The sequence below is a fragment of the Malaya genurostris genome, chromosome 3, assembly GCF_030247185.1.
Source record: "Malaya genurostris strain Urasoe2022 chromosome 3, Malgen_1.1, whole genome shotgun sequence".
Classification (NCBI taxonomy): domain Eukaryota; kingdom Metazoa; phylum Arthropoda; class Insecta; order Diptera; family Culicidae; genus Malaya; species Malaya genurostris.
This window is the reverse complement of record NC_080572.1, coordinates 191,393,747-191,405,848: the sequence shown is the minus strand read 5'-3', so window position 1 is coordinate 191,405,848 and position 12,102 is coordinate 191,393,747. Positions and strand designations below refer to the sequence as shown.

General features: G+C 36.2%; 1 protein-coding gene across 1 annotated transcript in view; it reads left to right on the top strand.

The window, feature by feature from the left end:
• The first annotated feature begins 10,271 nt into the window (after positions 1-10,271).
• The window catches only part of LOC131439570 (insulin-like growth factor-binding protein complex acid labile subunit), a 35,198-nt gene continuing 33,367 nt past the window's right edge, over positions 10,272-12,102 (top strand). Inside the window, exon 1 of the mRNA XM_058610740.1 lies at positions 10,272-11,306. Coding sequence (XP_058466723.1) covers positions 11,002-11,306 — 305 coding nt within the window. The 5' untranslated portion in view covers positions 10,272-11,001. The remainder of the gene's footprint in view (positions 11,307-12,102) is intronic.

Below are 12,102 nucleotides of genomic sequence, written 5' to 3'. Positions count from 1 at the left end.
AATGCTCGGTTTTTATCCAGAATTGTGAGACCGGCCAAAATATTTTCAGAAATGCTTAAATCAGAACAGCTACCAAGTGACGATGATAATTCTATAGAATAAACGAAAAGAATAAGAGAGAAAATGTGTGCTTTGAAACAGCAATGTATTTTTATAACATTTTTTATCCCATTTCCTATTTAAATGAAAAATACAGTCAATAATTTTAAGAAATTTTTTCGTGACCTTTCTTACATGAAACTTCTTAATCATTTCATAAAGACAATTGAAATCGATTCCAACCTTCATCAGTGGCCACTTTTGTTTGACACCAATATAAAAAAGAAAAAATTAAATTCACTGCTGTTTCAACTCGCTATGTATTTAGTGAAATATACAGAGCTGGCAAAAAAAACCGCGTTGTACGAGACCCAACAGTGCAAAACGATTTGACCATTTCATGAAACACTATCGAATCATCGAATTATATACAGTCACTCGCTCTAGTTCTTGACTGCCGTAACCGAACTGCATATGTGTGATACTCGCGACGTTCATATATTACTACCATTCATATATAAACCACATACCAGTAAGTTCTCGCTTTGTAGCTTCCTAGGTTGTACCCGAAGTATGATCGTGTATGTATTATGCAAAGGTTGATACTCATTTCCTTCGTTTCGTTACTTTGATTTCTAAGCCCTGCGCTTGAGTTGCATCATAAACTACTAGAACAAAGCACCATGCGTTTTCCTTTTAAGAGAACTTTATGGGAACGCATGGTCGACTACTACTAGAAACTGCTAAGATAAAGCACCATGCGTTTCCTTCTCTCGGAATTTGATGGGAACGCATGGTCGACTGTTATTGATTTTTTAGAAAAAAATTAAATATTTTGGTCGTCCACATTTTTAAAAAATATGAAAACATACCATTTTAACATGGTGCAAAAATTGGAAGAGGGAAAAAATATGTTTCAAAATTTTCTAGTATTTTTTAATGAAAGTGATACATATTCAAAAATTTTGAAAAAAATTGTAAAGCATCCCCATAATGCCTTAAACATACCTGATTTCTTTCAAATTTTTCGGAGCAATTTCTTCAAAAATCAAATAAAATAAAAATCAATAGAACCACCCTAGCTCCGTCAATTTGGCAGTTTAAGGGTTGAAACTTTAAGAAAATTGTTTCCAGTCTATGACCTTTCGAATGTGGTATGACAATATGAATTCCCTTTGGGGGCAGATTTCACATGCTTATCCTGCTATAGCCTTTTTAAAATAAAAATAGCACTCGCTTAAACTTTGGAACACTATTTATTTTAATACTACAATCTATTACCATTCATTCTAACCACGATTTCCGAGTGAAGTGAAATCCGGAAAGTTTTATATGAGACCATAAGACCGTTCATTTGAACCTTAGTTTGCTTAGTTTGAAAAAAGTGACCAAATAGTTTAAAATTGATTTTTTCCTCCTTCGTGACAAACAATTTCACAGTAAATTCATTTTGAAACATTAGTTCTAAATGAACGAACTCTAGTTGCAATTAGTAAAAGCAGCGCTTTAAATTTACTAACTTTTTAGTTGAAATATATGAACGTCAATTTAGTTATTTCAACTAAAACTAAAAATGCTTACAAACAAGTTTTCAAGGTAATATTCGAACAATTTTTATTTCGATTTATATTCGTTTTCAAACTCACAAAAACCAAGCTCTTGATTGATATTGTCAATATTCAAGATATGTAGCCCTTTTGTCGCGCGACTATCGAATTATTCACATTCCACAATCAAGCACTAGTGTATTAATTCGTATCCAATGATTTGGTGCTTCCGCAGTCCGGTCAAGATCAAATTTTTTTTGGTAAAGAAAATCTGTTATGGGGCAGAACTCGTAAAATCGCTAAAAAAAATTTTATATTTTGTTCATATGTTGACAATTTGGTTGTTGATCATTAAAATGATTTAAAATTACACGAAGTTGAAAAAAAATTGTATTCTGAAAGTTATAGTAAAATGAAATTTTTCGTCAAATTTTTTATAAAGTCATGCCATTCTTTAACAAATAAACGAAGCGAAACGAATAATTGGAAAATTCCACGAGCGTTGACGAATGCGCGCTTCGCAACACCCGGCGCGTATGAAAACACCAAGCCGGGAATCATGCTTTTCGTCATAAGTTTTGAATTAATTGCTGGCCCACAAATTGTTCAACAGATTTAGATTCAGCGATTTTCTATTGTATTATGATATATTTTTTTTCACAATAACTAATTTTACACAATAACTTAAAGTAATAAAGTATCTACAATCTGTAAAAGTTTCATTCATATATGTTTAATTGTTAAAGAGTGGTATGACTTTCAGAAAAAAATATTTTTAACTTTTTTTCAGAAAGTCTTTTAAGGGCTGAGGACAGTACCGTAAAGTGGTAGGTTTTTTGCTATTTTCCCGTTTCAAATTAAATTTTCTTGGAAACGGTGCAGAATATAGAAAAACCCACCTGACAATGTCTTCGAAATTTACTTGAGAATATTCTGTGAAATTTTCAGAATGATTCATTGAGTTTAGCGGTCGTGTTGTATTTTTCTCTGACTGAAGAACTGCTGAAAATTGGAACGCTCGGAAATACACACCTCTACTTGTTCATCGAATATCTCGGCTTTGAAGGCTTGTATCATAAATAAAGATATGTTATCGCGATAAAAATAAAGTCTTGTATTTTTCTGTGAAACAAAATCAGTTTCAATGCATCCACCATTTTTTTCGCTTTGGTTTCCTGATAGCATTCTGAAAAAGGAGAGAAAAAAAATTGGCTCGACAAGGCTGCCAAACACACAGACATCCAATCTTTGTTAAAGTTGAATATTTTTCATTGTTCATTGGAATCCATGTAATGTCCAATCCATACGATAGATTAATGTGATAAAACTTCTCATCAAAATAATTAAATGTATGCTGGCAACCCGGTACAGTTTGCTCATATACGAGAGAGTACAAGAGAAATACGATGCGCAAAGGGAATTGAACGAGCCACGTGGTCGATTTAAAACTCAACACGTGGCTCTCTGTCCTCAGACCTCAATGATCAAAAAGAACCAAATTATCAACACTCAAACAAAAAATAAAAATATTTTTCTGGGCGATTTTACGAATTCTGACCCTTATGCAATTTTATGTAACGTTCAAAAATCAAAAAACAAGCTCTATTTCTTTGCGTGTACTTTGATAATGCCTTTTTTCTTGTCATTCAAATAGTCTTATTATATCATTCTCGAAACCGAATGCACCTATAATATTACATTTGAATTTGATCATCTAACTGTGGTTCGCGTCAAATTTTTTTTTGGAAGGGCGCGAATCATTTCCATGAACAACATTTTATGGACCGAAGAAAGACTAAATATCTCAGGCTATTTTAAGGAGAAATTTTTTTATTAGCAAAATTATTGCTCTTGAGCTATAGAATCATTAGAGAACAACCTAGTGGTTACTGGCACAATAGGAAGGCAGCAAGTGATTATAAATATACTCTCCTACCCAGTGCTTGAGCAGCAGAAAAGGTATAGAGCGAGAAGACTAGTGTTTGTTGTTTGATGAACAGAGAAGATGTTTGGATATGCACACTTAAAAAAAAAACCTGTGATTTTATATCTTATTAGATGCACATAAATGGAGCGTCGCAGTTCACGCAAATTTACGTCGAAGAACATTTATTATTGTGTCTAAAACTCCATGACATAAAATTCACTGTAATAAAAAAAAGAATACAGCCACGCGACTTGAACCGAGAATCATTGGATCGTAAGTACGTCTGTTAATTGACTGAGCCACAGAAGCATATATCTGCTTGGCTGGTAAAAGATGCATTAAAATTCATACAGTCGCACCTGCTAGCATAATGCAAGTTACAGTCGAAACTAGTAAAATTCAAGCTCATCTAACATTAAGTCATTACAAATGAGATTTTCGTCATTTGACAAATTAGGTCTTTATGAATTACATCGTTTGAGGGATTAAGTCACCTGTAAAATTCATTTTTTTTGTGTGTGGGATATCGGTCGTGAGGCGGCTAGGATTTAGACCATGTTCGATGTATGCTTTATCCAACCCGTAGACAACTTGACGGCTCCCATAAATCGAGAATATAAGTAAAAGTTTTGGTTCTCTTGTTCCACAATGGCGTCGTAAATAAAATAACATTTGGAAATAATGTATCAGTTTTTCGACAATCTGCGGTTTAAATTTTTATATTTAAATAAGTAAAATAAATTTTGCTAGCATTTCATTCATTTATAAAAAAGTTATGAAGTTACTATGGTTTAGTTAAGTATAATTTTTCTCTTTTCATCAATAGGAGGTTTAAAAGTAGTTCATCACATTTCAATGAACAATGAACGTGAAGTAAGGTATTCTACTGAGTCTTGAAGAATACTACTAATTTGCAAATCAAGACTAAATCTATGGTTCCCTTATCTTTATCCGAGTCGTTAGAAGATCATCCAATCATAACGATTACTCTTACAAATGGCTACTACACACTTAAATTTTTTAGCTGAGTCTCGGCAAAAAAATGCCGAGATTCGCACAGCCGAGTAATCAGCAATCATCTCGGCAAAAATAAAATTACTGAGCGTCTCGGCACCCTCAAATTTGACAAACGTTAAATATTGCCAAAATCGTCAGCATTAGATTTACTGTTTGCTCAGTGAAACGTTCACTGAATATTCGGCAATCCAATAAAACGAAAAAATGAAAAAATAAATTACCGAATCATCAGTAATTAAAAATCTAGTCAATAAATTTTGTTTGTAATTTCTCAACATTATAAACACGCCATTCAGGATCAAAAATTCATTTTATCAACACTTAAAGAAGGCTTACAAATTTGTTGCCAGTAGTGCTTAGCCTCTACCTGAAAACATGTAGCATAAAAAAGCGGCGTTTCCAGATGCGACCACCTTGAGTCGAGCTGGAAATATGAAAATAAAAAAAATATATTGATTTTTGGCTCACAAAAATGTTCAATATTTAATTATGCATATACGGTATTGTTCAGAAAATAAACTTACTTTGATCTATTGAATTATTCCATGCATTGGGTTATTTTTTCGCATATCCCCCAAAGTTTTGTCTCGAGGACGCTTTGAGCCCCGTGTTGGGTGTTTTTCCCTTATAATCGCGAGTGCTCTGATAAAATCGCTTTTTATAAAGCGAAACATGTCACCATATTTATTCAATATTTTTACTTGCAAGTGGTTCCACGCTTCTTCGAAGATTATCCATTTTTTCACTCGAGAATTTCGTCAGAAAATAATCGCACAATGCGAAGCGAAAATGTAACGCGGCAATAAATGACAGCTGTCGTGCTGAATCTCGGCAACAGCTAGCGCATATTCCGGAATCTCGGCAAACGTCTCTGCTGATGTCGGCATATCTATTGTTTACTGATAAATTCAGCAAGCAATTATGCCAAATTTCGGCAAAGTGAAGCATTTTACCGAAATATCAGTGAATGCGTTTAACGAAGTTCAGAAACATGCGTATTGATTACGGAGCAATCAGCAAATTTACGTGTTGCTGATCAGTTTCGGCATTTTATTATGCCGAGCTCAAGAAATGGTTTTAAGTGTGTAATTCCTTGCGTGTTCATTGATACGACTAAATACGTTAGGTACTCTTAAGTCACACATCACATTTCAAAAAACACTTCATTTCTAACTCTATCAATTACTATTAATAGTTATCGTTTTAGACCGAAAAGAAGACGTTGGACAGAGTGAATTAACAGATAGAAAGATTACAAAATACGCATGTTAGGAGATTTATGACGTGTGTTATTGCGTGAGTCACAATATAAAAATTACGCCCTCTTAAATATATTGCTGGACGCATACACAGTGACCGTAAATAACGTAATGAAGTACTGGTTTCTCTTGTAATCTTTTTGTTTCGTGATTCATTGCACCCGTATTGTTTAGGTACACTAGCGCCATGAAAACAGACTCATTTCTGTTAGGTTGTGTATGGATTGGCTTTACCATACCCAGGCGTGTGTTAGAGCTGTGTCTATCACAAGGCTTAGGGTGGCGAAATGGTAGCGCGTATGCACGGAATGCATAAGAACGCAGGTTCGAGTCCTGTCTCTGAGCGTATCTTTTTTCCAAAAAATCATCTTTTCTGTGAATTTCCCATTCATTTGGCTTCTTTAATGTATGTTTCCACTCAGTCATTTGCAAAACTGAACTAAGTTAAGGCGACATTACGTAGTTTTGCAAATGCTTTCAAACTGACTGCCCCTTCTTCGTTCCAAAAAGACACTTGAAAAATTCTAGCTAGCTTTCATAACTAATTTAAAACAAAATAATAAAAAAAAAATTAAAATGCGTGTGGTTTTTTTCATTTTTATTTTTCTGATTTTCTGTTTCTTTGAAAAACTGTTTTTTCTCAGTGTATTTTTAGAGTGTCCATTCGAATTCCAACAGCTTCTCCTTGGATATCATTACTGTCCACTTGTACGCGGCGGGCAGATTTCCCCCCAGACGGCTGGCTATGTCTGGCAACAATGCAACAACCGTTTCCGCAAAGACATCATATTAACAAGATATCCAGCTCTCACATTTCTCGAACAAATCATTGGCAACATCCTTTTTTGCGAGCATGTCGCCCTCAGGTGAGTTCGCATCGAATCTCATACATAGAAGTAGGGGAGAGAAATGTCAAATTCGTGCGCGCCAAAATAGCAGGGCTGCACACCCATACAATTGACATGATATGTTGAATGTGATGCCGTGCGATGGCGTTGCTGAACTGAAGATTGATGTCGCTCCAAGCTGACAGGGTCTGGTTTCCGGCAGAAAATTTCGCCTAGCGGTTATTAACGGTTCTTTTCTGTCGGATTCTTCCCATACAACCCACTTAGAAAAAAACGTTCAACGGTGGTCCTTCATTGGTCCAATACGTTGTATCATTGGTCCAATGAAAGTCCAATCAATCGTTCAACGGGAGGCCAACACGGGTCCTTCGTTTGCCGATTTTGAAACAGACCGTTGAACCGAATGCCATTTTTTTCGTTCAACAAACCCGGCAGACAGAGGTCCATTGTTGAGCCATTTTTAACATGAGGAGTTGGAGCCCCGTTGGACTAGTTTTACTGCAGAATTTCTGAAGTTTTCTCCACTCATTTGTTTAAACTAACAATACATACCTGCACAATACTTCTACTTCACGTAGAATAACAACAAATTTTCTTTCTATGTAAAGGTAAAACTTAATTTTCACACTATTTTTGCAAGAGAAAAAACAACAACAAACCGTTCCAGCAAATTGAACGAATATTTCGTGCAATATATCGTTCAACAAGCGATCAAAAATCAACAAAATTGAACGGCCTGCTGAGAGGGAAGATTGGCAGAACCGTTTTGAATCGGTTCTACATTTTAAGCGTCTTGGTTTTATTTTTTCAATAAAAAGTACATATGAAAGGCAACAAGTTATTGCCCTTCATAAATACTAATCATGGGAAATGTTATTGCCAATAACATTGGATTCTCACTACCAAACATACCCATATTTCAATCTCATTTACCTCGTCTCAAGATTCGTTTTTTGTATGTACATGCGGGATTGACGAATATCAAATGAAGTCGAATAAAAAAAAAGAAAAAAGAAGGAGGGAAATAAACAAGACACGTACGGCGAGATAATGACGCAATGTCCCCTGGACAATTTTGACAGTAGCCGCAATGCTGCCAGCCTTCTGACGGTTGCCAGAATTCCTCACAAGCGGGTGCGCGGTTAATAGTTTTCAAGTTACTGATTTAAATGGAAAACGGCACAATTCAATGCAAACTTGAGATTTTTTTTATTTTATGTCTAAATATCTCGAGAACGGTTTCATCTAAGAAAGAAAAGTAACTTAAACAGTAAACATAGTTGTATCATTACACAAATAATATCATAGATAAATTGTGCCAAGTTTTTTCTTGATTCTTGAAGGTATAGCAGGATTGAGTCAACGAGGACATTGCCGATAGCATTAACTCAACTTTGGTTGACTTGTACCAAATAGTCAGTTTATTTCAACAATAAACTCAGCCGGAACAAATATATTTTTGGTTTGGTTAGATTAAAATTTTTATTCAAATCAAACAGAGATCATTGTTTTTGTTGAAGGGAGAAATTAGTTTGTAACAATCATATTCTAGCTTGAAATGAATATAAATCAAATTGAAAAAACTACTAACTGTTTTGTTATTTTAAACATACTCAATTTCTCTGCGTGTAGCATTATCTTTACGCCTATCTAGCGGTTTATGTTGAACCGTCAAGTCGCGCTAGTAGTTCAACATAAACTGCTACACACTGATGCGTCAAAAAAGAAACGTAAAATCAAATGAAAACGTAAAACTAGCACGAATCTGGAGGTAACAAAATCGTGTTTTCCCCTACAAAGTTACCAAAGTTATTGTGGTGTTGAACTGGTTATTTTTTATGAAAAAAAACTTGTCAAGTTTCGAAATTACTTGTAAATTCTTTTAGCTGTAACTTCTTCGTTTTGAAAACAAACACTGTTCAAATTTACGTCAAATGTTGTTGTTTAGTTATTGCGATTTTTTTGTGCATAACATTTTTGAGGGCTTAATTGATTCCCTAAGACTTCCTGTTGAACACCATATTTGTACAGGCACCAGTTTTCGAGTTACAAAGATTTGAAGAAAGTGCACATAAAAATGCATTCGCACTTTTTTACTTAGCTTTTGAAAATTAGTCGAACCGATCTCTCTATCCGTGGGAAATTATTGATCTGCCATACTGAAGATGTGTACAAAGTTTCATCAAAATCTAAAAAAGTTCATCCTAATTTTACCATTTGTTCTTCTGTTACTTACCGGAATCGTTTACAAATAAATAGTAGAATCAGGGTGAGCGTTTTGCACTAATTTTATTCTCGAGAAACTACAACAGTTATGCGTAATCCTTTAAGAGCCTGTACACTATATATCAATTAGTGAATATTATTACAGCATATAAACTTTATGAAACGAACATTTATGTGGAATTAAATACCATCAACAGTACCATCGAAATGCATACGAAAATATTATAAGAACTATTACTGTGTATAAATGCGAAAGATTGCAAGTAACATAGGCATACAGAGGTTTTTTTTTTTTTTTTATTCAAGAATATAATGTTTAAGGCACACTGCTTAAGCTCTAAGATGCCAAGGGCTTTTACTAATTTTAATTTACGACTAACTTAAAACTAGGGTTGTATCATTGAGTAATGTCATATTTGAGTCGCAATGGTTGACTTTGGCAGATCCAGCCTTCAGCTGGTGATCGGCAGTGGCCGGTGAATTGAATATTTCATGAGAGTCTTCCATATGGCGTTGGTGAATGTTCATGTTGGCCGCATTCTTCGGTCCGTGTGGGTCCGCGGGAAACACCCCCAGGTTACGAATACCCGGCGGGTGGCCCGCATGCTGTTGGTAAGTTTCCGTGGGCGATGATGGTGTTGTTACAGAAGAAAATGAGAAAAAAAAATAGCGAAGTAAATATTGCGGAAAACGGAGTAAAAAGGGGATATGGGAATGAATTGACTAAAACGACAGAGATCTAATTAGTTGACATCGAGATGGTGAAGAGACGGGGAGGGGGGAAGCGAAAAGGTTAGTGACAGCACAAAGATCTTGTTAGTTCCGATGAAGATGGTAGACAGATGAGGAATCGGGATAATCGGCGGAAGTTAGTGTCGAACCTGCAGGTGAAGATTATTCTTAGCCACAGTTGAAACAACGTCGATAAATAGGAGGAACTTTCTAAGCCAGATGTAACAGATTACACTTGTATATTAATGTGTTTGAGAAACTCGTATATCAGAAGCATATATGAGCTATCCCGACTCGCCAACACATCCCGAATCCATACAGAGGTTAATGATATTCATTGATTGGACGCCCAATAACCACCCACTCAATGAACAGAACGTTTTCGCATTGCTGTTTTTGGTAAAAAAAATTGATCAGTCGGAAACCGTAGATCGATAGATCACATTATCTCTTGTTTTGTATTTCTGCCACTTTCCGACTCGGCCTGTGGATGTTGTAGATTCTCATCGATGTTACCCTTTCGGGAAGAGAATTTCTTTCTCGCAGCTCTCTCTCTTCCTACTGAACCTCACGAAGAGATGCATCGGTCGGTACCGGGCATCTTCCTTCGTTCGGGAGGGAGCCGTTGTTGTTTTTAAAAGGAACATATTCAAATATTCTGCTCTCAGTACATTTTCGACCGCGCTTCGATGCAGATCTTGTTGAGTAGCCAACCAGTCGCAATTTCAATGGTGAACCTTCCAGTAACTATTGTTGATAGTGCCCTCACATGAGCAGCAGTGTTAGTGGTTTTCTTATTTTGATAATTATTGTGTGCACCAGCAATGTCAACTGGTGAAGTGCTTCTGAGGCTGTGGAATACTGATAGTGAACCGATGGTACAAAGTGCACTGCGATAGTGCGAACAAAATTTGTCTCCAATGGTCTGACTAGACTGAGTGGGTGATAGGAAGAACGTAACTTTTTGTAAGATCAGCTTGAACTCGCAAATCCTCTCCAGCGACTCCGACTGATACAAATAAGGCGCCTTTCGGTTGCTGTTTCATGCTTATCAGTGACCTCCTGATACGGTGTTTAAGAGTATGTATTTGTTTTGGCGCCAGCAGGGCGATTCTGTGAGGATAGCCTCAGGCTGTTGAATTTTTAGGGCACTGACGCAACGGGCTAGGGGTACTCCCCTTCCCAACTCAATGACCAATTCCACCACCGAAGATCCCAAACGAAGTCAAAAATATAACAAGTGAAAAAAAAAACGAACATTAGTTAAAAGGAAAATCCTCAAAGTGAATCAACTTTAAAAGAACAGAAATAAACGGGGAAGCTTATCAAGGAGTTCATTCAAGAAGTGTGAGTGAATTTCTCCTATAAGTGATAGAAGAAGTGATCCATTGGTCAACAGAATAGAAATGGCAACGCTACTGTATACGATCATTGGCATGACGGCCAGTGCCTCGCTGAACTGTGCCGTCCGACGGGAAATCTCTCCCTGTACATGTTCCCCACATGGTTTCTTCGCCAACACGATCGAGGTCAAGTGCGAACAAATGGAGTCCTTCCATCAGGTGGTGGACGCCTTGCAGGATCGGTTTACTCCCGATTACAACATTTGGCTTACGATATCCCATTCGCAGCTGTTGGACCTGGCAACGCAAACGTTCTACGAAATGAACATGAACATCAAGACGCTAAGGATGAACCATGATAACTTAAGGTAGGTGGAATGACCATTCGGAATTATCAATTACATGCTCGGCTAGGTCGTCGTGGTCTCATTCTTTTTGATAACAGTTATTATTCACCGACGGTAGTCTTCCGAGTAGTCTTCCACAATCTCTATTCGACGGATTGTTCAGCAATTATAAGCCCATAAGAGGAATGTTATTTCTCACGTCATCTACGCTAAAAGGCTATATTATGAGCCATTGCATTGCATTTCAATTGATTGGAAATTATGTATAGGGTATAGGACATGATAGTAGTTATACTACAAATAACAAACATAAATTTCGGTAACAATTTGCTACCAGAATTGTTCCTGCCGAAGTTTGATTGATTAGCCGCCGTAATTTTAGTATCCGTATATCAAATTCGAGAATAATACAATACCATACGAAAGCCACTGAAAAGTAGTTCCATATGTTTTGTTTTGTTTTTTCTAGCCTGATGTTCCAAGTCAACATATTGGAATTCCCTCCCAGCTTCCAAGATGATTGATCAAGTCTGGTCAGACACGTTACGAATGAACGGAATTTAATTTTATTAACCCCTGTACTTCTTCTGTTCATCTTTAGCACCAGTGTAGCAATTAGACGTACATAAATCACAGCTGGAACTAATAAACATTATTGTTATTGCTTGTTAAAATTTCATTTGAACTTGATAACACGGTTAAAAGTTGAATCCAGTTCACCCCGAAGATTGAACGCCATTCGCAGTTCCATTGCGGTAGCGATAATGGACGATTTCGAATACATTATTCAACGTTATGAATATTTCGATGAGCCAAA